Source organism: Aspergillus campestris, assembly GCF_002847485.1.
Source record: "Aspergillus campestris IBT 28561 chromosome Unknown P168scaffold_11, whole genome shotgun sequence".
Lineage (NCBI taxonomy): Eukaryota > Fungi > Ascomycota > Eurotiomycetes > Eurotiales > Aspergillaceae > Aspergillus > Aspergillus campestris.
This window is the reverse complement of record NW_020194346.1, coordinates 603,809-628,898: the sequence shown is the minus strand read 5'-3', so window position 1 is coordinate 628,898 and position 25,090 is coordinate 603,809. Positions and strand designations below refer to the sequence as shown.

Sequence of the window (25,090 nt, the reverse complement as noted above, 5' to 3'; positions counted from 1 at the left end):
AAAACTTATCCAGCCGCAGTTGAATGGTCGTCTATTGTTTATCTTACAAAACTTTTTCGTCCAGCACTCTTCGCTACCATCCCTAGGTAATAGTAGCAAAGTCGTTCCAATTTCAACTACCAGTGTTAATCTGTTAGGTACCTACATTCCCTAGGCAAGTCTTTGATGAATGATTTCTTGGGTCAATTTCGTTACTCTGTCATGTTTTGCGGGCAGGTTATGCGCAGTTTCTCGGTCGTCTCCTTGACGCCCGTTCTAGGAAATTCATTTCCTTCTTTCCTATAGCAAGGTCCTCCTTCTGATCTTTTCAAGGGCCATAATGCCTTGAACCACGGGAAATCCCTCGGCATTACCCACGGGGGCCTTGTCCCGGGAATCCCTCACTTGCCCAGCGCTCCAAGTACCCCGAGCGCCCCGGTTGCCTGCCACTTGTGAATGTCTTCACACAGTGGTTACTCGCTTCTAGATATTAGATACATTCTATGGATAATGCTGATCTCAGAATCTATACCTGCGACATTTCTCAATCAACCCTGCACCTCTCACCCACCCCCTCCTCCGAAATTCCGACAGTTCACAAAGAGATAAGGAATGGTGTTTTGTCGAGAGCTATTTTTCGATCGTCGCAATTTGATAAAACCCGAAGACCCCCGAAATGGCCAAGAGTGAGACGCATGGGGGGCACTGGCTGCCGTTTACAGCCATTGGGATGATTCCAGCTCTCGATGGTCCATCACAACAAGAGCGTCAGATGGAAACGAGACATTCTTGCGCTGGGCAATGGATTCGATGTTCTTGAGCATTGCTTTGGCTGGCAGATATCTTTTGCTGAATGCTACCAGAAATCGACACAGCTCGACGAAAGCTTCCTTGGATTTGTCTACATCTAAATCCGCCAGAAGGCTGATGGCACTGCTGTTCGTTGGGTCGAGAAACTGCCTCGGTATCTGCCTCAAGCTATAAGATTCGCGGTGAATGCGGAGAAAATCGGCAATTTCCCGTGCAGCTTGGACTTGAATCGACTGGGCTTGTTCGAACTGAGGACGATGCGATTCTCGCCTCAAGACCATCTCATTTGACATGAATTCGAACAGCAATATCGTCATGTGGCGACACCTAATACTGAAACCTTCTGTCAATGTCGCGGTACACGATTGAGGCTTACGGGATCGTTGTGCTTACTGCAGAAACAAAACCTGTGGTATTTGCGGTTCGTCGGGGCTCAGAACGGAAGGCAGACCCCTGGACCACATTCCAAGGCGGGTATAAAGCGCTTCTGCCGTTTCCCACATCTCTTCGAGACTCAAGTCAAACGCTTTTTCAAATAACAAGTCTTGAATCTGCACATTGATTGCGGACAAATCAGCCATCCCAATCATGGTGTAATGCAGCAAAGAAGGCTTTCGTTCGTAATCTATATGGTTTGAGCGAGGGTACGGTGTCCATAAAACATTCTTGTCAGGGTGGCTAGTTGGGTAAAGTCGAATCCTGGGTAAAGGGAGATCGGCGACGTTGCTCAATTCCATGGACAGCTGGCTATAGAGACAGTCAGCTAGTTTCTGCAGAGCATGCACATCCAGGGGCCATACGTGTTTATCGCAAAGAGCCCCCAGGCAGTAGCTGTGCCAGCTTGCAGGGCATCATCTGACATTTGCCGCCAATTTCTATGTTTTGATCCGGGACCATGAAACAAACCGCGATCTCGTGCTAATTGCACAGCTTGTCGAAACGTGAGCCAGCACAAATTGTCTTTACCCTGCAATTTCAAACTGCGGCATGTTAGTTGTGCAAGGCAAACAATAAAGCCGTGGGAAACGACAGGATCAGGTATCTAAAGCACGACACTTACACGAAACTTATCACCGCCAATGCCTGGATGTTCGCTAGTGAATTCTGTCCCTCCTCAGCGCTCCATAACCTTTCTGCTTCTGTGAAAAACTGTTGGCCCCATGAGGTCATTTCGCCAGGGACGGCGAACACCTCCGGGAAATCGGAATATGTCTAGCCAATGTCAAAAGATGCCTTTCCGGAGTTGTTGGGGCAAAAGGTAACATACACATGCCAGCGCTAAGATGCTATTTACAAGGAGGGGGTTACAACACTCTGATTGAATATCCTCTGATGCCATATGATGCAGGAATATGCCCTGATCCATAATCTGCGACAGTGGATGATCCCATGTGAAGTACAGGGAAACCAAATGTGAAACCAAATGATTGTCATCTGTGACTGTTGTCCAAGGCCGAGCGGAGACCTGGAGGAGGGGTATATCACAGAGTTTCTCCACCGTGATTCGCGAGTGAGAGTCAGCACAGAGACGTTCGTGTTGGGCTATGGCATCGTCCATATTCCCTGCACTGCCACTTCCTAGATTATCAGGGCCAGCATCACCAATGTCGATGGCAGGCGCATCAACAGCGCTGGCAATGGTGTTTAACGGCACGCTCTGGCGTATGATATCCAGTATCCGATGCATTTTATCGTTGTCTGACGACCGCAACATTTTCAGAAGTGAATGTAGCAGACCTCGATAGTATTCCAACTCCCCAAGAGTTCGTCGAGCGGCCACCTTACGTCTGAGGTCAAGGGTCTCATCGAAAACGCATTCAGCGTCCGTGTTCCGGCAAGCTTTGCAGGGGACGGGGCGTCCGCTGCACTGTTGTGACAAATATTATTAGCCGACAATCCTATGAGGCGAGCCGAAGAAAGCCAATACTCTGGTTACCACCGGTCTCGTATGAATTCCAATACAAGGGGAGGCAGTTGAATTTTCTGCGCTTCCCTCGTTTAGTGGGGTGATATACGGATCAGCCCATACCCAGAAAGGGCCGAGAAAATCCAACAGCGTCTGTCCTATCTCTTACCTTTCGTTTCGTTTGCTTGCATGGCAGGCAAGCCGTGGAATTTTTCCTTGGTTTCGATATGGCGGCAGATCCCTGCGAAATGGGGCCGTGGGGCCCCGGTGCGAGCGGGGGAAGATACTTGTCCTGCTCTTTGGGTGTCATATTGAATCGCATAAAATTCTCAAGACCTAGGCAGGAAATGCGCTTCACTGCCAGCCTGGCCCGTGGAGTTGCGCCTAATTACTCCGCACTATTCCACTGAGGTGTGAAGCAAGGGATTACTATCTCGAGAGGTTGAGATCCGTGGCAGCTGGGTTTCGGGCAGATGGGGATTCGTGGCGGCACCGAATACGCTGAGAATCTGCCTAGTAGAATACCTCACGACGCTCGAGGGGTTGATGTTTCGCCAGGGATCAGCGTTTACCTGGATTTCGATGACTCTCTTTGGAGCTAAAGAAGCTTGCCATCTCTCATTTATCTAGAGGAGAGCCTCGAAAATCGGTGACCGGATCGCAATGTCTTCGAAGACGGGGGTGGGCTCAAATGCAAAATTTTGAAGGCGGGCAAAAGGTTTCGAAGGCGGACGATCAAAACAACCACCACCAGCAGGACTATTATTTCGACTGCGGGTAAGACAGCCGCAGTTCAAGAATCGTCGGGGAGGACGGAAAAACTCAGTCAAATACTGCAAGGTCCCTTTCTCTCAAGAGGATCTTGGATCACAATAAATAAAATCGGAGAATCAAGATGAACGGATACAAAGGGAGGAATGAAGAAATTTAAGGGGTGAAAAAAAAAAAAAAGGAAAAGCAATCTTCTGAAAATCTACTAAAATTCGTGACGATAGGTTGAACGGTCATGAGCTTTGAGCAGCAGACAGGCATTAAGACCGGCTTTGGCTAGGCTCTTGGCCACTGGAATTGAATACAAAGGCGTTCCAGTGGACGGATATGTTTCTGGCGAGTCGATGTACCTCGATTCGGGTTGATGGGTCGATCCAAAGTTGTCGGATGTCGGCTCCTGCGCGTCTGCCTCTGTCATCATATTTCGCTGGCTCTTTCTTCCGTACCCTCCTTTCCCCATCGCTCCCGATCGTTTGGCCACTGGGTTAACGTACTTTGTCGCATCCACAGGTTTCGAGGGGATACAAGCTCCAGCTCTTCCTGTGCTGATGCAAGGTGGAGTATCGATGATCTGTTACTGTTGCCTGCTGACAAAACATCAAGGCTCAGTGACTCACTACGAGGTGCCTAATCAACTGGTATGTGGGGTTATTGGTCGAGGTAGGTAAGACTGCGCGTCAAAACAGATACTCGCCCTGGGTCTCGTGGAAGGGCGCCTCGCAATGGCAGATTTTTTCCCCGGCGTATTATGAACGGCATTTGGGATTCAGCCACCAGAGCGGTGGATTTCAGGGCCAAGAAAATTCCAATCCAAATATACACCAAGAAAGGCAAAAGGAAGAGAAGCTCATGCGAGGAAAAGAAAGGAACCCAAACTCAATATGCGGAAGAGATCGCCGGGTGCCAAACAATGGAATGCACGCGGGCATCCACCCAGCGGCCGGCCCACCTGTAAGAAGACATTACTTGGAATCCCTTTGAATCTCCCCGATCTTACATCAGTCCGGTTGGACATGCTTATTAACAATGGGTGTCTTATCTGGTTTCAAGTGGCAGCTACAAAGCGATTCATTGCTTGACAGCAACCAATAGTCGAAACCCCGCACCCACTATCCATCCGGAAGCAAGAACTGGTTAACACAAAGTGTATCGGATGTAAGCTTCCAGAAAGTAGTGCCGTCGAGCTCTCCAGTGGCTGCTAGCAGATCTTCCTAAAAGTGGCAACGTCATCTATTCATAGCTTGCGTTTCGCCCTAAGCCACCATGCCGTGTGGTCGGCAGCCATGGATGGACAGAACTCGATTGTGTGACCACATCCGTCATCTCTCCCAGCCCGTAAAGTTCGTCCACCATGATTGGAGAAAGTTCAATGGACAACCATCCATGAAGCTGCGGTGGAAACAGGATCCCATTCTCTGATTGGTAGCCCGTCCCGTGCGGGCGTACCCACTAAGTCAATATCGGCTCTAATGGTTTGTGGGAAGTTTCTCCGACCCATATATTGATATCATGGGAGATAAAACCCGCAGCGATATGGCTATGGATCAGGTACCCAGTTACTCGTTCTGGAGTTGGTACCAATTGAAGGGTCCTCGAAGTGGGTCAGATACTTTCAAGAAACAGGAAGAGGCAGCAAATGCGCCTTGCATCTGGAGATAGCTTAAGTTTTAGTGAAAGACTACTGCACCTATCCTACGCCCCTGCTGACAGGTTGCTGTTTAGTGACGTAAGGAGTAGCTTACTAGCTTCTACGTTGTTTTTCGATGCAGTCTCCATACGTACACGGGCACTCTGGGGATGAATTGTACATCATTTCGCGTCAACCGACAACGCCAAGACAAAAAAAGACGCAAGCTATAGATGATAGACTACGGATCACCCAGAGGTTCTTTGCGTAGTCCCTTAACAGGTATGATACGTACTCCATATTTGTACTCCGAACGCAGGATCCTTTAGAACCATTGAGAAGTTTACATCACCCTAATCCTTACATCACTCACCAACCGACCGCCGGACGATATGAAAAGCGGTCATCGCAGTTCAACAGCTCCAATTATATATCTCTCAACTATAGCAGATCGACTAAGATTTGCAACTGGGGCTTATAGTTCAACAGGTTCTACAAGCATTGACAAAGACTAGCTTGGTTGGTTGGTTCTACGACCTTTCTTTACGCCCAGATATATAAAATAATTATTGAATACTAACTCGCAAAGTCGATATATAGTTGAAAAGTGTTAGCATGTCTTATCTTAATCATTCAACCACAAACACCAATTGGCGAGTGGTAGAGTCTTGATATCCAACCGTAACCAACAGCTTCACTTACCATCATTTCTACGTGACGACCCTGCATATCCTGTCAAATCTTGGCCGAGTGGACGCAGGGGGCGGAATCGGGATCCCTAGTACGGATTGCGGTTCCCGGGCTGTCAATTACGGCGTGGCCCGCGTCGGTTTCTTGCGGACAATGTCCGAGCGAAACGGTTATTTGGAATTAGCATGAATCCTCCGGATGGCGTCGAACCTTGAGGTAACTATCAAACAGACGGGTCCTTGAGGCGTTGTAGTCTTGAGAGAGTATATTTGGGATTGTTTTCCGCTTGACTTTCGTAATCTTGGTTGGCTCTTTTTTTATTTCTTATTTTTCTATGCTGAAATATGGGATGAGATAGCCGCAATGGCTTATGGGTTGGTCGGTTTGTAGGACTTAACGACGTGATACTGGTAGAGTCAAGGTCTTCATTCTTCTCATTCCGTTTCATTTTTGTTTTTCTAAGTTTGTATAGTCTTCCTAGTGGCTTACTGGTCGTCTCGACTTGAACTATGTCCATCAGCCCGTAGACATCAACACAGCACTGCGCAGTATACTCCCGCGGAATCATTCCATTCGGCTGCATGCTGGATAACCGGGCATAGTGGATCCTACCCCGGATATCCGAACAACATCGGCAATAGGGCTACTTTCACCCCCACACAAAACGTCGGGGTATAGAGGAGGTTTGCGGGGATAAGTCTGACATTGGTATTCTGATTGAAAATCAACGCTACGCGGGGTTTCTACGCAATGCCTGGAGGGCTGGCCTATATAAAGCGCACACACTCGACAAGCAAAGATTAGGAATTTCGTGTTCGGTCTTGCACTGATAGCGCCCTATTCCTCCGCGACCTTGCACCATGTTTCTGGAGGGGAGGTCTCTCCGTTTGGCGCAGACCATGCTGGTCGTGTTTCCCAGCTTTATGCTCTTCGGGTACAATCAAGTCGGCGTCGGCGGTCTCTTATCGTTCAGTAACTGGACTCAGACATTCCCCGAAATCGATACGTCTACCACCACAGAGAGCGCGACTTCCCACAGCTCTGTGATTCAGGGCGTCTACGTGTCTTGCTTCACATTGGGTGCGCTGGTGGGGGCCCTCTCTTGCTCCGCCATCGGGGACTGGCTCGGCCGTCGCAAGACCATCTTCATCGGGGGTTTTCTCACTCTCGTCGGGGAGATCATATCCTGCACTTCGTTCAGCTTGGCCCAATTGATCGTGGGTCGTATCATTATCGGGACGGGTGTGGGCATTCTGAGCACCATTGTCCCGGTGTGGCAATCTGAATGTTCCCCGGCGATTAACCGCGGAAAACATGTCGTCGTCGATGGAATCTTCATCACCAGTGGCTATGCGCTTACCGCATGGATCAACTTCGGGTTCTCCCAGATCGAGACATCCCCCGTTTCATGGCGAATCCCCTTAGCCATCCCCTGTGCCTTCTCCATCGTCCTCGTGACCTCCATCTTTTTCTTCCCAGAATCGCCTCGCTGGCTTGTGCGCGTCGGCCGCCGCGAGAAAGCCGCCAGTGCCCTAGCCCGAACGAAAAGCCGCGCCGCCGACGACCCCGAGATCCGACAGGAGGTAGCATCCATCGAGCTCTCTCTGGAAGAGACTGCAGGCAGCGCCGCGACAATACGGGATATACTCACCATGAAAGACGGCAAGCTCTTCTACCGCTTCATGCTGTGCATGGGTCTCCAGTTCTTCATCCACATGACAGGCGCGAACGTGATCTCCACGTACGTGACGACGATCTTCCAACAAGACCTGGAGCTCTCGCACGACCTCTCGCGCATTCTAGCAGCCTGCGCACTGACGTGGAAGTTCATGGCTTCTTTCATCTCATTCTTCACCATTGATCGGTTCGGGCGCCGGAAACTGTTCATGTTCACGGGGGTCGGCCTGACCGTGTGCATGATGGGTCTAGCTATCACCAACAGCTTCCCGAACACGAATAAACCTGCGTCAGTTTTCAGTGTCATTTTCCTGTTCATGTACAACTTTTTCTTTCCCATTGGCTTCCTGGGGACATCCTTCCTCTACTGCACTGAGGTTGCGCCGGTCCGGCTCCGTGTGGCCACGACGTCCATCTCGACTGCCAATCATTGGCTATGGTATGGACTCTGCGGCTGCTCCTATTCTAACAATCATTGGCTAACATGGGTAGGAATTTCGTCGTGCAAATGATCACGCCAGTCGCGCTCGCCAATATTGGGTATCAGTACTATATTGTATATACCCTGATTGCGTTTTGCTTCCCTATCATCGCATTCCTGTTCTACCCTGAGACTATGGGTCAGAGTCTGGAAGATCTGGAGCAGCTCTTCCAGCGCGATTTGTCAGTGTTTGAAACAGTGAGGCTGGCCAATAATATGGTGAAATCCCCAGAACTGCTGGATATGGTTGACGAGGATGTCAAGGCCAAGGCCAAGGAGATTGAGCTATCCGTTGCGGAAAAGCATGATGCTTAGGGTGAGTATGGGATAGCAGATGGCGCAAGCATGTTGAATAGATTCTGGGCGGACGAAGGAGAGATGAAAGATAGATCAGTCGAACTGAATGGACCATTCAAGATTATATGTAAAAGATACTTCCGAGCCAGCAGGAGAAAGAAACATGTAGAGAGTTGAAAGGCGTGAATCATCAGCCCTTTCTGCCTCAGGCACCACTAAGCAAGCTACCCCATCCTCGGCGTTGCGACCGCCGCCGCCACAAAAACCCAGTCCGTCACTTCTCACTCCACCACGCGCCAACCAGCCCACGTCTGTTCGTTCTTCTCCATCCGGTAGATCAGCACATCAAGATGGGCTCTATCGTCCTCCCGCACCTGCACACTGCGTGGCACACGGACCAGGCGATTCTCAGCGAGAGCGAGCGCCTGGTCGTCATCCGGTTCGGCAAGGACGGCCACCCGGACTGTCTGCGGCAGGACGATGTGCTGGCCAAGGTTGCTGAGAAGGTGAAGTCTTTTGCTGTGATCTATCTGTGTGATATTGATGAGGTGCCGGATTTCAACTCGATGTATGAGCTTTATGATCCCATGACGATAATGGTATGTCTTCTCTTCTTGTCTTTGGGTGTCGGATAGGCTGTAGTCTCTGCGGCTCGGCTGTGGTTTGGGAATATCTTGCTAATATGGTTTTGTTTTGCTTGCAGTTCTTCTTTCGAAATAAACACATGATGTGTATGTGTTCCCGCCCTTCTCCCTTCATTGGACCGCTCCTCCCCCGCGCTGCGATCCTGCTCGTTTCTACCTATCTCTCAACTCGTCAACCGACTAATATTTCGTGTCTCGATAGGTGATTTTGGAACGGGTAACAATAACAAGTTAAATTGGTTACTGTGAGTGATACCTATGTCATACCTGCCTGTCTTCGATTGGTCCCTATATGAATAGTACACTGACTGCCATTACCCCAACAGAGAAGACAAACAAGAACTTATCGACATCATCGAGACAATCTACCGGGGCGCGAAGAAAGGCCGTGGTTTGGTGGTCAGTCCCAAAGACTACTCCACCCGGTACAGGTACTAGCACATATCTTTGGTTGACAGGGTTGGAGAAATGGTCTCGCATGTCAATATACATATGCGGTCCGGAACTTTTATGATGACGAGGTTTAATGCGATACAATTATGATTATGTGTGTGGATACTACTTCTATCTCGTGCTTATGTGTGTTTGAGAAGGATGGTATGGTGTAGGCAGGCCGGTGCCCTGGTATGGATTATAATCTGGGCTTGGATCTGAATCATATGCGGACCAATTAAGTCTGGGTTTTATATTGATTCCTGGCGGCTGGGTTTCCAGTAAGCAGTGATCGGCGCAGGGTTTAAGTCTGCATCACTTATATTGCATCTTTGTGTCATTGTACATGTTTCTACGCGTGCATATGACGGATGAAGGAACACATTCTAGATTCGAATAGCCCAAGAATCACAGGGTGTACTAGATATTGCAGTGCAACTGTCCATTCTGCGACAAAACACGGTACCAGCTAAAGATAAGAAAGAACCAGACCCGTCGATAGAAGGAAGTAAGTCAGAGAAAGCGCGGTTATCATCGGTGCCCCGCTGATAATGACAGGAAAGGCGGTGGGGCGATAACTAAGTGGCTCTCGTCCTTTTCAACTTTTCAACAGCCCTGATGCGGCAGAATGTGAGCTCCGCAAAGAGCCTGGGCAATGTTTGGATAGAAGACCAGCATGCGAGGGCCCTTTCCAGCAGGGACATCCTTGATCAGAACGCAATCATCCAGTTCCTTTTGAAAGGAGAACAAAAGGATTGGAAGTATTCTCCGTGGGGACATCGCTCGGATATCAATGGCGAAAAGTCCCACCGAGTGAAACCCGCTCCGGGGACGGAAAACTTTTTTTTATTCGCCCCTCAACCGGGGACATAGAACCACATCGTAGTTCTTTGGAACAAGTCGTAGGAACGGGTCAATCGGCAGGGGCGGCACCATTGGGTCCCAGTACTCTCCAATCTCCATATATAACCGCGTTGTTCTCCTTGTAATTAGTCTTTGGTCCTTTTTTTTTCCTGCAATTTATTTCTCTGTCGGCAGACTTTTGTGACTCATAAGACTCAGCGGCATCGGAGCCAATTGACCGGAGCTACATATACGGAAATCTCCCAGTTGCACGCCGCATCAGTCGATTCTATTTCAATCCCAACACACCAAAAAAACACATCAAAATGGGCTCCGTCGCGCCGTCTCTCGCCGAGCTGGATGGCTCCAACATCAATGTCACCCGGTCGACCAATCTCCGCGAGATTCCTCAGCCCGGCTCGCCCGAGGAATCAAGCCACTCGTACTGTACGGACCACATGGTCACTGCGCGGTGGACCGCCGAGAAGGGCTGGGAGACCCCCGAGGTCAAGCCGTATCAGAACCTGAGCATCCCGCCGACGGCGTCGTGCCTGCACTATGCCACCGAGTGCTTCGAGGGCATGAAGGCCTACCGCGGCTACGACGGCAAGCTGCGCCTGTTCCGCCCCGACTGCAATGGAGAGAGACTCGTGATGAGCTCCAAGAGGACGTCCCTGCCCGGCTTTGCGTATGCGGAGCTGAAGCGCCTCATCGGCAAGATGCTGCAGATTGATGGACCCCGTAGGTAGCCCCAATTCGCAGATTCAACGTTGAACAGTTGAACACAGAGAGAGGGAGAAAACCAGACTAACATAGTTATTTGCGCAACAGGATGGCTCCCCAAGAACCAGCCCGGTCGATTCCTCTACATCCGCCCTACCATGATCGGCAGCGGCACCCAGATGGGCATCCAGACGCCCAAGGAGGCCCTCCTCTTCATCGTCGCCGTGCCCTGGCCCGACCCGTCCCAGAAGCCCGTGGCTCCCAACGCCAAGCCCGGACTGAAGCTGCTGGCTTCCCAGCCGGATGCGATTCGCGCGTGGCCCGGCGGATTCGGGTACGCCAAGCTGGGCGCCAACTACGGGCCCTCGCTCGAGGCCCACGGCAAGGCTCAGGCGCTGGGTTTCGACCAGGTGTTGTGGCTGTTCGGCGAGAAGCGTCTGGTCACCGAGGCCGGCGCCAGCAACTTCCTCATTGTCTGGAAGAACAAGGAGACCGGCAAGCTGGAGCTGATCACCGCGCCTCTGGAGGATCAGCTGATTCTCGCGGGTATCACCCGCCGGAGTGTCCTTGAGCTGGCTCGCACTCGGCTGGTGGCGCCTGTCGGAAACCTGGCCCCTATCGAGGTGGTCGAGCGCAATTTCACCATCGGTGAGGTGGAGGAGGCGTGCAAGGAGGGCCGCATTGTTGAGGCCTTTGTTTGCGGTACTGCTGTGAGTTTTTCTCCTTCGAAATATAGAAGTCGTGGTTTAGGATTGGACATACTAACAAGATTAGTTCTTCGTGACCCCCGTCAGACTCATCCGGAATGGTGATGTGGATATGGACATGCTGGAAGCCGGCGCTGCTCAGGCTGGATATGCTGCCCAGATCAAGTCGTGGCTCGAGGCTGTCATGTACGGCAAGGATGGCCAAGAGAACCACAAGTGGGGTTATGTGATTGAGGAGGAGTGCTAAATCTAACGAGGGGGCGAGACGAGTGATATTAATAGATACCAAGCTGGGTTTAGAGAGATTTAAATCAGCAAATAGATATAACATAGATGGTCAAATCCTACATTTATTTGGGAACAGTATCTCGTTTCATTTAGTCATATGCTTTTGTTATTTGTTATCTACCTAGGTAGCTGGAGAGTATATACTTGAGCCACTTAAGTTAGCTCTGTATGTCTGTGGTCTCTTCTAAATCCACCACGAGAGGAGCATACTCTCCCGTCTCGTCGTCTTCATCATCTTCGTTCATTTCCAATTCCACCTCCTCCCCATCTTCCAGCTGGACGATTCCCTTCCGGACAAACGCCACTCGATTCAGCTCCCAGTCGTACTCATTCTTGACCCATGCCTCGAGCCTCTCAAATTCAGCTTTGACAGCAGGGCTGACACCGTCTAGAATCTCGTACAAGGATATCCGGAACTTCATAAGTAGCTTTCGAAGAAACTTGCCCCCTTCTTCCCCGTCAAGGTCGAAAAGTCCACCGTCGACATCGTCAGACCGCTTAAGCTGAAGCAAAAGTAGGCGGAGAACATCCCGCACAAAGACCTCTCGATCTTTGATCGCACTCTGACATGTCAGGATCAATTCAAGCAGTCTCTTCCACTGCTGGAGACACGAGTAGTTCATCAGTGTCAGGACCATCAGGAAAGTGAACTGCAATTCGCCTAGCACCTGCGCTTCTCCGGACCTGGCACCCCCACCGTCGTTCTCAGACAGCCGATCGATAAGATCCCCCAGAGCCCAGGACCGGTCCTGAGCGCCTTCAGTCCTCTCTCGCCCCACCGCTCCCTCCCTCCACGTCTTTTTCAAGTCAACCGGAAGAAGCGAAAGCACACTTTCTTCCCTCTCGATCGTCTCCGCCAGGCCGTCAGACGCCTGCGCCGAATCCACAAGCCCCGAGAGATCATCACTGTCCTGCCGCGCCGTACTAGCCGAAGTCAGCATCCAGCGCGGCTGACCATTAACATCCAACTGAGCATCCCCAACAATCCGCGTCAACACAGCCGGCGACAACCTATCCGTCAAACCAAACCAATCATCCCTCCCCTCTTCCTCATTCGCTTCATCTCTCGCATGCGATCTTTGCGCCTCCGGCGCCCGCCGCCCGGGGCCATGATCCCGCGCTAAAACCGAAGATAGCGGAACACGGCTGCGGTACCGAAACAAGCCACCCGCCTGCCAGACGGCGCCCAGATTCGCCCTGTACCGCATCGCCTCCTGTCTGTCTGCGTCGGTTGCGGCGGTCATCGGCGCCAGTGATTCGGTGTTCGTGTCCCATTTCCAGATCAGCACTTCGGGCCCCACGTTTGGCGAGATGACTGTGCCGTCGAGGTCCTCGCTGTCACCGACGTGGAACCACCAGCCGCATCTTAATGATAGGCTCTCTGTTGTGCCTGTGTATAGGAAGTGCCATCCAGTTGGTAGGTCGCGGATGCCGTGGAAGTTGGGAGTTGAGGCGAAGGTTATGAGGTCGATGCCGACGAGGGTCTTTGGTGGGAGGTGGGGGAGGAGGATGGTGGGGGAGGGGGACATTGACGACATGGCGGCTATCTTCGCGACAGCGTAAACCGGGCTTTATATCGTAGCAGTCAACTGTGTTGACTGTTGGCGAGTAACTTCTCAACTTCTTCAGACCATCTGGGAATGGAGATAGGGTATCCGGCTGATCCTGACGTCAATTCTTAACGGGAGCGTGGATGTGTGGGCGATACTCGGCTTTCGCGGAGAGTAGCAGTTCGTTTGCTCGTGAGTGGGATTAGAATATATTAGAGGTGAAATAGGCAAGAAGACGAATGTATTATAATGGGACGTCGACTCAACCGCGGTGTTGTCAGAGTTTTGTAGTTGATGAGCTACATCGCGGGGCGGCTGGCTATCACTATCTGTACCGATTCGATATCAGTCGCCCGAAAAAACCAGAAAATTATATATGAAGTGTCTGGCGGCAACAGCATTTCACAATAACATGATTATATATGCATGTTCAATGTTCAATAAAACAAGTCACTTCACCAGGAGATAATTGTTCAGCTTTTCTACGGATTCGTAGGGCCCCAACCTTCAAAAACCATGCATGGCTTTACCAACTCAGTCACAAGTCAATTACAGGATTACAATTGATAGAAAAAAAATCCCCAGCATGGTATATATTGACCAGCGTAGCTACACTAACTGCACTACCAACCCCCAACACTGAGCATAAAATCTTTTTTTCTTGGGCAAGGAAAAAATTGAAGACCAGGCGATAAAGGCCGTTCTCCGCGTTTATTCCATCCACATCCGCAGGCTGAGGACCATACGGACAGCCTCCATACCAGCCACGCAAGCCCCCATAAGGGTGCGTATACTTGGAGAGAGAGCACGCTCGCACATATCTACAGACGGCGACCACGGCGACCACCCTTGCGACGGGTAGAGTCGGAGGGGGTGGGGGTCACGTCCTCGATACGGCCGATTCTCATGCCGGCACGGGCCAGGGCACGAAGAGCGGACTGGGCACCGGGACCGGGGGTCTTGGTGCCGTTACCTGTGAAAAGTGGTATCAGTATCAGTCGTTCTCGTTTCTCTTGACTGTTTCAGTTTGAACATACCACCAGTGGCACGGATCTTGATGTGCAGAGCGTTGATGCCGAGCTCCTTGCAGCGAGCGGCAACGTCCTGGGCAGCCAACATGGCGGCGTAGGGCGAGGACTCGTCACGGTCAGCCTTGACCTTCATACCACCGGTGACACGGGTGATGGTTTCGCGACCACTGTTCAACCGAAATTCGTCAGCCATCTATTCTTCTTGATTTCGTGGTATCCCCAGACTTCCGACCGAGCAGTACAAGCAGCGAGTCCGAGAAGCGAGAGAATTCAACTGACGCACCTCAGATCGGTAACGTGGACGAAGGTATCGTTGAAGGAGGCGAAGATGCGGGCAACGCCGAAAACGAGCTTGCCTGTAAACCATTATTCGTTAGACATGCGCAAAAATCGCAAATGGACTTGAATTTTGTTGTACATACCATCTCCGGCCAGAGGACCGAGAGAGACGTTCTCCTTGGCGGCGGCAGGGGCTTTCTTGGGAGGCATTGTGCTGGGTTGTCGTGGAATGGAATATGGAGAAAGGAAAGGAAGAAAATGACTTCTGCCCGTGAGACTTGGATAGAAAATTGGTGGTGTGTGCCCTATCCACCGTCTCATCGCTGATTGGTTCAGATTTGTCCATGCCGGATTCAAGCGAACTTGGCTGTGGCCTCAGGAATCAATGCACAGCTGTCTTAGTAATCATGTACAACCGCTCTCGTAACCATACTATAGTTGAACTTGATGAGACATCCATGAAGAACACTGTACGACTTCCAATGGTTCAGCCAGCAAGGTCCATGAATGTAAAATGCAATTTGCTGTAACAATGCCCTGGAATCATGTATTAATAGGTATGTACAGCATGCATCTACACCTTATTTGGACAACTGCATAACAATCATAAAAACTAAGTACCAGCAGTACTACCAGACTCTATAGATCCAATAAGTCCAATGGCAGCACTAACATTGAGGCCTGTACTCCATACTCGCCAACAATTATCACTCTGATCTGCAGTATGTAACTCGAGCTATAATACAAGGTAACAGGTAGGGATGCAGAGAAGCCAAGAAATTGACGGACGTCTCTTGGGCTGCGACACTTTGTCTAGACAGGGTATGGGGCCAACAACCTATAGTAAACACCTCAGTATGATGATACCTGCGCCGCGATTTGCATATATCGCTCATTGACATGGAAGGCCTCGAGACCATGTCAGCCTTCGTTCGGTTCTCATCACACACCTAACCAAGCTGAATCACGTCTTTATTACTATGAGACACCAGCCCGCCACGAAATAATTCGTGAGGTGGCTGAGACACATATGAAGCAAATATATACGATGTGAGGAGCACGTCTAGAAGAGGGGAGAGCCTTCGAAGTCACATACAAACGATGGGTTCGCATTTATATCAATAGCTGGGTCGCCCATAGAAATGTGACCTCTCATATACTATCTAGTTCGTTGGTCATAGAAAAGCGCTACATGGTTTGGGGAAGCACCATATATTCCGCTAAAAACCCTCTTCAAGGGCTCAGGCCGGTCTGGTATGTGTTGAATTGGACCCTGGCCAATGGAGCATTCTGTGGGCTTCTGTTGAAGGTCAGAGCGTAATAGGAGAAGTGATCATGGCTTGGTAGACTGGGGATAATCCTTGAGGTTCCTTCAGACCGAAGACTCGAGTGTTTCTACGCTACCGCAGATACGGTTGGCAGGCTAAAATCATAATAGGCAATCTACTTACTCTGTACTCTGCTCTCTTTCAGACACGCAGGTGCTTCCTTAAAAACTTCAGAAATAGCTCTGCATCGAAGGAATTGGTTATATCCATCAGAAATCTTTTCAAAATGGGATGCTACTGTCGTAATCGGTGGGGTTTTTCATTATCAGGCCAAGTTTCATATCAAGGAATTAGAACCAGAGGTAGTGGTGGTACTTCCAGTCTCTCTATGCCCATGTGACATATGCATACTTCATAGTATTGTTCTCCGTCCCGCCCGTATGATTGACTCATGTGCTAATTTCCTCGCTTAAGACTGGATGTCAGTCCATATAGAGACGGTGTACAGGATAGAGCACCCATTGTGACGAATGATACAGTACATGGTGACTACCTATCACCATAGAGATACAAGGAACGAGGGAGCAGTTGGGAAATCATGAAAGAAAAACTCACATCATGAAGATCATTGATAAAGCCAACAATGTGGAACCACCGTTCGGCACAGGCTTAGAACCGAACATCTTTTGACTATACATCTTCGGACCGTATAAAGGCGAGTAGCACAAAAACCAGAGACGTGCGGAAAAGGATGCCATTGGCGTATTTGGGAAATGGGGATCCACTATTCAAACATAGATGTGGGTGGTGGTCAGAAAATGGCCATTAAGATTGGCGAGTCATGATACTTCCCGAGATCCGACGGCTTGGCCTGAATCAGCGCACAATTTGGCAAATACGCTGTACGATGGACGCTAAGGATCATTTAGGTCCCTAGACTATAGGTATGGGTTTAGTAGTCCTGCTTTAGCGAGGGGCATGTAAGGAACCTACCAGGATGATCCTTCGAGATCTCCAGTCAATGTCTCCAGTCAAGTAGACTCTTAAGTAAAAGAAAAAGAAGGCTTCTGTGGGTCAAGAAACCAAGAGGCAAAACTGTAGGGGCAAAGCAAAGGATCAAGTCACCAGAAGAGAGGTACCATTACGTGTTGGTTAACCTAAAATTTGGGGTTTTAGTTGAATTTATTTTTACTTTAGTCGCCTGCGCAATCTGATTGATTGGCACCAACCGACTTGGCGCTGTTGACATCTTCTAGCGGCTGTGGGCTCCGCTTCCACTCCTTCCCTTGCACTACGACTTGATATCGGTGCGCGAGGTTGATGATAATGGCCAATGTCTCTTACTCGCTATCTTCCTGTGCTTCATTTTGGCCTCACTACCTAATGTTACTAAGTTCTAGGCCTTCCCTGTTCCTACTGCTTGGCTGTTCCAGACTTCCAGCCGAGTTGAAACTGCAGACCATGTTGGCCAATCCACTGTCTAGATGTCCCTCGGTGTTCCACTAGACCCAAGAAATGGTGGACAGTTGGAGAGGAGCTTTAATTAAAAGTGGAAAGACACTCGAATATTTTCACTATGGATGATCTGAAATATCATTCGAGCTTTGGGTACCCGTTTGCCTGGCAGCGGAGTACCTATCCATCTACCTATCCGGCCCAACGCCCATCACTTTGACCATTTTTGTCTTTTTCGTGGGGCTTCTGGATTTGACTTATCCCATACTTTTTTGATCTGTGACTAGGGTCCCAGGTGCTTGACGTGCTTGACGTTCCTTATCTCTGTTCTCTTTAACACCTTCTGCGCCGGCCTTGTGGCTTGTGCTGTCAGCCGTCAATCGATTACCTTCCACACGGACGAGTGATCTTCAGTGTCCTGGTCTCTGAGTGTGCCATGCAGATCCACCGTATGGCATATACGGAAACAGTATGCTCAGCACAATGATGCGCAAGTAAAGACCCATGTTATGCGTATGTATAAACCCGACTCCAGGCATTTTTCCACGCCCTTCACCTCAAACCGTCGTGCGTGCCTTCAAAGGTGATATATCTCTTTGGTTAAACAATGTCACTCTCAGCCCTGAGATGCCTATATGACACCAATTTTGTTTGGTTGAGGGCGTTATTCCTACTGCAAGCCACACCAAAGCTATTCAAAAACTAACATGCTAGATGGACTTTTCACTGACTTCTGTACCAGTGGTAGATGTATTGACATACTCAGAATTTCTATACCAAACCACCGACGATTCGGCGCATAACTGAGTTGTTCAAATCTTTGCGTTATTTACACTTCACATACACGTCAAGCCACATGCCATTCTTTCCCCTCTAGGGTTCGAGATTTCTCTTGAACAACTGGGATCCTCGGGGCAACATAACATTGTCACGATGATGGGTTGGAATCTCCTTCTGTTTGTTGCATTCTGCTATTTAGGAATAGGTATGTAGTACACATGATATGATCTGGATCCTTATACTAATCACGGGATATATTTAGTTTCTTCCGCACTGGCACAAATCATCAGCTATACACCTTCGACCGGCGGAGGCGTGTCATATGGTGTCAATATTCCAAGCTCAACTGCTAAGTTGGGATCTGGCCCCATTTTCTTCCAGTTACAAGCGCCCGCCGATATAAAATGGGCGGCACTGGGTCTCGGCAACCAGATGACCGACGGTCAACTTTTCGTCGTATACTCCGCTTCAGACACGCATGTGACACTTTCACCTCGGAGAGCGAACACTCACGTTGCGCCTACCTATGATTCAACTATACGGGCTTTTCTCCTCGAAGGGTCTGGCATCTACAATGGCTTACTGACGGCGAACGTGCGATGTGATAACTGCATTACCTTGGACAATGGCAAGAGTATACTGAGTAATCGTAGCTCTTGGGTGTGGGCTGTGGCTCATGGGCCCCAGTTAGTATCCAGCAACGTTTCGGAAACCATATACCAGCATGACTGGCATGGTATCTTCACGTTCGACCTGACAAAAGCTGTTGGGGGTGACTCTTCGAACCCGTTCTTTCACTCTTCGCCGCCCTTCGCCCGCCTTACCCTCGATCCAGAACAGCAACAGATAAGCGATACCCTTCTTCACAAACAGCGGATCGCTCATGGTGTTATGACGTCGGTTGCTTTCGTCCTTCTTTTCCCTAATTTCGGACTTCTTCTCCATATTATTCCAACCCGTTACACTGTCGCCTGGATCCATGCTCCTCTGCAGATGTTTGCGGTACTTTTAGCCTTGGCTGGGTTTGTATTTGGGGTTTCCGTTTCAAAGGATCTCCAAGAGCTTGCAGGCTATCACCCGGTCCTTGGATATCTTTCAATTGGCGGCGTTGTTATCGTCCAGCCGATACTTGGGATCATGCAGCACGTCAAATTTCGTCGGAGCCGCGAGAAAACTCTCTATGGTGTCTCACATCGTTGGCTTGGGCGCTTTCTCTGCGCTTTTGGCATTGTCAACGGAGGGTTAGGCTTCCATTATGCGCAGGCAAAGAATCCTGATATCCCGTTGGCCTCACCCATTGTGTATGCCATCATCTGCGCCTTGGTAGGGGCTATATATGCCCTTGTACTGCTATGGAGCAAACAAAGGGCTTGCTTCGGGCCTCGAACAAGCTACCGAGGTGGATTTTTGAGGTCCAAGACGCCGGAGGTCATAGAGCAGCCAGTGGCGAGTGGAGAATACGAGAGACAAGTTATTGTTCAAGAGGTGAACATTGCCAAAGGAAAGTCTTTCTTGGCATGACAGCAACGCAGGATACTACAAACGCTGGCTCGATTCTTTTATTTGTACATATAGTTTTATATATTGGATATTTTTCTCTCCATCTTCTTGTATCCCAAGTTGTTTCTCAAAATCTTTCCATATCATATTCACATGTCTGTCTAGTATTCACTAATGTCTTTGACTTTCCATCTAATGTTCGTACTGTGTACGTATCGTCCGGCAGTTGCTGGCGGTGGCTTGGTATGGCGTGGCGGCCTGAGGCCACAGGCTGTGTATTGTTAGTCAGCCAATACTGGCCGAGAGATCAAACGATCGATCGATTAAGGCTCAAACTACCAGCAGTGGATTGAATATCTCACAACCGATCATTTATCCTTTTATCCTTCTTGTAACCAGATCATTGTCTACGCTCTGTGCTACATGTGACCTTCTTTGATCTCCCCGATAGCCACAGTCATCTGCTCCCTGTTGTTGGAACCCCAAGGCTAGTTGACCGCGTGCACTGCCCATCCGCCTCCCCTCCCTCCCTCCCTTCTCAACTGCCCGCCCGCCATCGACTAGCACCGATCGACCTGAACAAGCGCTCGACATCTGTACTCTCGAAGCCACTCTCGTGTGCCCCTAGCGTTGATCGTTACCCCGTCCGCGCACTCAATGCGGCCCACTCGATATATTTGCGATAGGTGATAGGCGATCATCGCTTTGCGGCTAGATGGAGACATATGGCGTCCGGATATAATTCAACGTTCTCTACAACGTCGACCCAACACCGTGGCGTTGGTGATGGACGGTCATACTCGAGTCAGGATGATGCTTCTGCAGATGGCAGCTGGCCCGGAGCGGCCCCTAGGGCAGGGAGAAACTCTCGCTCAGAGTCCGGAGGTAGTACAACGATCAATCCCCGGGGCGGAGCATCGTTGGCCCCTTCGTCTGGGTCAGCGGGGCCGGGAAGCTTCAGCTCTGAACTCAAGAGCATGAAGACTTCCCGGAGTACGACCCCACGTCCCGATGGCACGTTTATAGGAAGGGGGAGCAACAGCTTCGATTTCCACGATTTATCCGGGACCGAGGAGCGACAGGCGGTGATTCGGGACAAGATCGCCAAGGAGATGAAGATAAAGACGGGAACGGAGAATATGCTTGAAGCGCTACTGGCCAAGAATCCGAAACAAACGAAGGACCAACGACTAAAGGTGGAATCGGAGCTAAGCTCGTCGAATCGCAAACTCGCGGAGCTGAGCCATGAACTCGAGGAGGAATTATTACGTGCGCAGGCGCCATCCACACCCCCTCGAAGCCGCTTATCGACGTTGTTCCGAGGCAGCTCAATACGGTCTCCTTCACGTAGCAATACAACTGTCGATGACACTCGTTTGGAAGAGGGAGAGGGAGAGATGGAGTCACCGACCTATGTCCTTGCAGAGACCTTACAAGCATTAGAGATTGAGGGCATGTCTCCTGACTACTATGTGGAACGAGCCAATAGTCTCGTTGAGCTTTTCAAGCGACACCAGACCCTGAAGTATGATCTGGCGTGGTCTGTGTTTGGCTTGCGCGTCCAAGTCATGCTTTTGAGCGACAACAAAGAGGTCGTCGCAGCTGGCTACCGGCTGACCCGATATGCGATAGCGGATCGGAAGTCTCTCCAAACCATTCGATCTTTGCACACCGACGAGCTGGTGATACTGTCTCTTGCCAAGGAAAGCAAGGCAAGCATTGAGCGGGAACAAGCCCTAAAGTTTGTACGAGGTTTCTTGGATGTCAAAGACGGCATTCGCGAGATATCGCGCGCTGTAGTGAGGAGTATTGTTTCTGTCGCCGAGAACTCTGAAGATCGTCTCCGAAACATATCCATTATGACTCTCGCCGAAATCCTGATCAAAGACCCCGAGCTGATCGCGCATGCGGGTGGATTGGGCACCTTGCATGACGCCCTTTCGGAAGGGACGTTTGGGGCCTCGGAAAGTTTGATAGCGAGCTTTCTGCATGTTTTGGATACGCCACACACCCGGAAACACCTACGGGGAGGATGCGAACTCGAAGCTGTTCTCGCACCCTTCACTGACTCACTAGCAGACTCTGTTCGCAATGGGCGCTTGAAATCGGCCGCAAGGGCCCTTTCGGCAATGCTGAAGACCTGGCCGGGATTGGTGGTTCTAGGAAGGAATCATGGAAAACCCCTCCAGTCACTCCTAGACTCCCTACACTATCCAGACTCGCAAACTCGAGATCTGATCATGGAGCTGCTATTCGACGCCTTACGAATCAAACCACCGTCATGGTCCTCTTCTTTCCTCGCTGGCCGGAGGCTTACGACATACGGGAGAGTCGCAAATCTTCAATCTGAAGCTGACGCAAGGCAGCTTCGGGCGTACCATGAGGGCGGAGACAGCAAATTTGATCTGACAGCCCATTTTTCAACTCTTATCCTTGCGACTCTGGTAGAAGCTGGGTTAACCAAGGCTCTTTCTGATCTCATCGAGGATGAAAAAGATCTATCTTTGAGACGAAAAGCCACATTGCTCCTAACAGAAGTTTTGAAGCTAGCACATCATTCTTTGCCGGCGCGCATAAGTGCTAAAATGCAGGTTCTTCCACACCTAATACCAGCCGCCATCAACTTTGATGTTGACAATCATGACGTTTCCACGTCAACTATTTACCAAATAGAGAGCATCAACAGAACACTGGCGCGTTCTCTAGGGGGTTTCCACAATGCTGGACGGTACAGTGTGGATGTCGACATATCTGCCTCCCTTCTTTCCAATGACCAGAACAAGGACAAGCTGAGCCCTACCATGGATGAAACCCAATTTCGCAACGCCATCTTGGAGACGCACGTATTGAATACAGTCAACTACCTCAAGTGGAAGTGGGACCTGATTCACCGTATCGTGGAAGGGCCCCTAACGAATCCTAAGCGGTTAGATGAGGCTATCAAGGGCTCAAAATTCATGAAACGACTCATCGGCTTTTACAGACCTTTCAAATACAGGTTTTCCATGCTCCCAAACACCAAGCCAAACCAGCGTTATGTCCGGACAGGGTGCGCCTTGATGCGTACTCTGATACAGATTCCCGAGGGGACAAAATATCTGAAGGAAAACAAGTTTCTGAGACAGGTTGCAGAGTGTCTCGCACAGGTTGATCGCATGAGTGGGCTGACCTCGTCATCCCCTCTATTCTCGAAAGAGCAGATGGCCAGCACTCTGAGTGGGGGGTACTTTGCCATGTTGGGGACTATGAGTGGCGAAGCCAACGGACTCGCGATGATGGAACGATGGCACATGCTTAACATGTTCTACCACATTATTGAGCTTCGGGATCGGGATGACCTGATTCAGACTCTCCTTGGGAATATCGACTACACCCATGAAAGCCATCTTCGAGTCATGTTGTCAAAAGCCCTTACCACTGGCTCCAAAGGGATTCGGATATTCGCAACAAAACTCCTCCGCAAGTACGCTGTTCGAAACGTTCCTCTTTCCCCACAGATGGCAATCGGCAACGCAGACTGGGTAGTCAAATTCCTGGTGACCCAGCTGTATGATCCGGATGTTTCGGTGTGCCAGATTGCTGTGAAGATCCTGGAGGAGGCCTGCAATCAGCGTGACTATCTTGAGTTTGTGGTCAAGTGCAGGCCATCCTTGGATCACTTGGGAGAGATTGGCGCGCCCCTCTTGCTACGTTTCTTGTCGACTTCGGTGGGCTATCATTACCTGGATGGTCTGGACTATATTACGCAAGAGATGGACGATTGGTTCCTTGGCCGAAATGATGCGTACGTGGGATTGGTAGAGGCCGCTCTGTCACGCGCTTACGTTGATCAACCACGGCGAGGTAGCCTCGTCCCTGAAGACCTCGTGGATATGCAAGACGTTGGGGTCGTACCCCCTCACTTTTACCGAGAGCTTGCACGGACAAAAGAGGGATGCAGACTTCTGGAACAATCAGGTCATTTCAACGAATTTGCCTGGACCATCCGCGATTTTCAATTGAGCGAGCAAGACACGGAGTCTCTTCTTAAAGTCAAAGGCTGTCTATGGGCAGTCGGGAACGTGGGATCAATGGAATTGGGAGCACCCTTCCTCGAGACTGATCTCGTCGAACATATTGTGAGAATGGCCGAGTGTTCGGAGGTCTTGACAATGCGAGGAACGGCATTCTTCGTGATTGGTTTGATCTCCCGGAGTCAGCACGGGCTCAGAGCCCTGCGAGCGTTTGGCTGGGACTCGGCTGTTGACCAGCACGGGAGTTCGTTGGGGCTGTGTTTGCCCAATGATTTCAACAAGTTATTCAAGGTAAGAGCCTATGGCGTCTTTAGGAAGTAATTGTACTAACTACCTTCCTCAGGTCGAATTTCCTACCCATTCCCGAAATCCGGACTTGAAGCGCTTGTCCCAGGAGAAATACAAGGCCATGACCTCTGACCCGGATCCGGTGAACCAACAAATCCTCAAACACATTGTCGACATGGGAAATACAGTCCTGTCCAAGCGAGCGGCCGCCGATTTGCATAGGTTAGTGCTCTGTACGAGATCAATCACAGTGACGGATGCTAAATCTTATAAACCCACAGCATGAAGTCCAAACGGCCAGATCGATTCCACCAACCCCACCTGTTCCGCAAGACTCTCGGTATCCTCGAAAGCCATCATTTCCGCTTGCCTGCTCGGCGATTTGCCCTTGATCTTTTCGATAAGAGCGTTATGCGACGTATCGTTCTCGAAGACGAAAACGGATCCGACGTTGACTCGGAAGGAGCAACATCTTCTGAAGATTCAGGCTCGGGTTGATCGCACCAGAACACCCTATCTTTTCCTGCGACTGACGATACTATGCTCATCTCTGATCTTTTCTTTACCCATTGGCTACCTTCGGCGGAACAATATAGAACAATCATCTACCCTATATACCCTGCCGTGCTGCACTCTGCGAGTCGTGCGGGAATTCTGTCCTCCCACCTGTTTTTCTTTCTTATATTTGGCTACTTGGTATGTATGGCGTCGGAGTGATTTAGTCACGAGCAATGAGAGAATTTTACGCATGTTTGTTTGTCGTTGTCTGCATCTTCTGTTGCTCTTCCCACCACTGCCTCACGTGGAAATTTGCCTGGACGAATAGAAGTCCAAAACAAAGCCCGGAGATGGTAGGGAATAGTGAAACGGAATGATGCAGACAATACTACTGTCTTTGGCTTTCGTTTTCATGATTCTGAGTGCTCGACAAGTGGCTTTTTGAGCGATGGGTTCCTGATTCAACACGTGTACTGTATATAGCCTCATAGCGCAAGCGTCAATTTTGAGAAACTTTTTTTTTTTCAAATAGATAAAACAAGAGGTTATGAAA

The 25,090-nt window shown here is 50.0% G+C and overlaps 8 protein-coding genes across 8 annotated transcripts; 5 read left to right on the top strand and 3 right to left on the bottom strand.

Annotated features, from left to right (window-relative positions):
* Positions 1-695: 695 nt before the first annotated feature.
* P168DRAFT_241390 (putative C6 transcription factor) lies at positions 696-2,659 on the bottom strand (the record flags this gene model as incomplete). The annotated part of the gene is made up of 5 exons (XM_024833757.1): positions 696-1,122; positions 1,183-1,536; positions 1,590-1,769; positions 1,850-2,001; positions 2,057-2,659. Coding segments are annotated over 5 exons (1,716 nt in total), but the record flags the coding sequence as incomplete, so codon positions are not given.
* A 3,984-nt stretch (positions 2,660-6,643) lies between these two features.
* P168DRAFT_306692 (sugar porter family MFS transporter) lies at positions 6,644-8,376 on the top strand (the record flags this gene model as incomplete). Its single annotated transcript, XM_024839049.1, has 2 exons — positions 6,644-7,899; positions 7,953-8,376. 2 exons carry the CDS (start codon positions 6,644-6,646, stop codon positions 8,254-8,256), a joined length of 1,560 nt encoding a protein of 519 aa, XP_024690126.1. The 3' UTR covers positions 8,257-8,376.
* Positions 8,377-8,515: 139 nt separating this feature from the next.
* P168DRAFT_292631 (DIM1 family thioredoxin-like protein) lies at positions 8,516-9,505 on the top strand. The gene is made up of 4 exons (XM_024837625.1): positions 8,516-8,837; positions 8,942-8,969; positions 9,085-9,127; positions 9,209-9,505. Exons 1-4 carry the CDS (start codon positions 8,589-8,591, stop codon positions 9,318-9,320), a joined length of 432 nt encoding a protein of 143 aa, XP_024690125.1. The 5' UTR covers positions 8,516-8,588; the 3' UTR covers positions 9,321-9,505.
* A 671-nt stretch (positions 9,506-10,176) lies between these two features.
* On the top strand, positions 10,177-11,926 carry P168DRAFT_329490 (branched-chain amino acid aminotransferase, cytosolic). The gene is made up of 3 exons (XM_024841478.1): positions 10,177-10,898; positions 10,989-11,590; positions 11,655-11,926. Exons 1-3 carry the CDS (start codon positions 10,484-10,486, stop codon positions 11,832-11,834), a joined length of 1,197 nt encoding a protein of 398 aa, XP_024690124.1. The 5' UTR covers positions 10,177-10,483; the 3' UTR covers positions 11,835-11,926.
* A 50-nt stretch (positions 11,927-11,976) lies between these two features.
* On the bottom strand, positions 11,977-13,699 carry P168DRAFT_292629 (AAR2 splicing factor family protein). The gene has a single exon (XM_024837624.1). The coding sequence runs from the start codon at positions 13,402-13,404 to the stop codon at positions 12,034-12,036; it is 1,371 nt and encodes a 456-aa protein (XP_024690123.1). The 5' UTR covers positions 13,405-13,699; the 3' UTR covers positions 11,977-12,033.
* Positions 13,700-14,145: 446 nt separating this feature from the next.
* On the bottom strand, positions 14,146-14,945 carry P168DRAFT_273966 (40S ribosomal protein uS11; the record flags this gene model as incomplete). The annotated part of the gene is made up of 4 exons (XM_024835394.1): positions 14,146-14,398; positions 14,463-14,623; positions 14,740-14,812; positions 14,879-14,945. The coding sequence occupies 4 exons, from the start codon at positions 14,943-14,945 to the stop codon at positions 14,247-14,249; spliced, it is 453 nt and encodes a 150-aa protein (XP_024690122.1). The 3' UTR covers positions 14,146-14,246.
* A 2,952-nt stretch (positions 14,946-17,897) lies between these two features.
* Positions 17,898-20,000, top strand: P168DRAFT_312661 (cytochrome and DOMON domain-containing protein; the record flags this gene model as incomplete). The annotated part of the gene is made up of 4 exons (XM_024839590.1): positions 17,898-17,971; positions 18,201-18,443; positions 18,501-19,582; positions 19,965-20,000. Exons 2-4 carry the CDS (start codon positions 18,392-18,394, stop codon positions 19,998-20,000), a joined length of 1,170 nt encoding a protein of 389 aa, XP_024690121.1. The 5' UTR covers positions 17,898-17,971; positions 18,201-18,391.
* Positions 20,001-20,463: 463 nt separating this feature from the next.
* Positions 20,464-24,537, top strand: P168DRAFT_284285 (putative cytosolic regulator Pianissimo; the record flags this gene model as incomplete). Its single annotated transcript, XM_024836121.1, has 3 exons — positions 20,464-24,042; positions 24,095-24,261; positions 24,321-24,537. 3 exons carry the CDS (start codon positions 20,464-20,466, stop codon positions 24,535-24,537), a joined length of 3,963 nt encoding a protein of 1,320 aa, XP_024690120.1.
* Between the last annotated feature and the right edge of the window lie 553 nt (positions 24,538-25,090).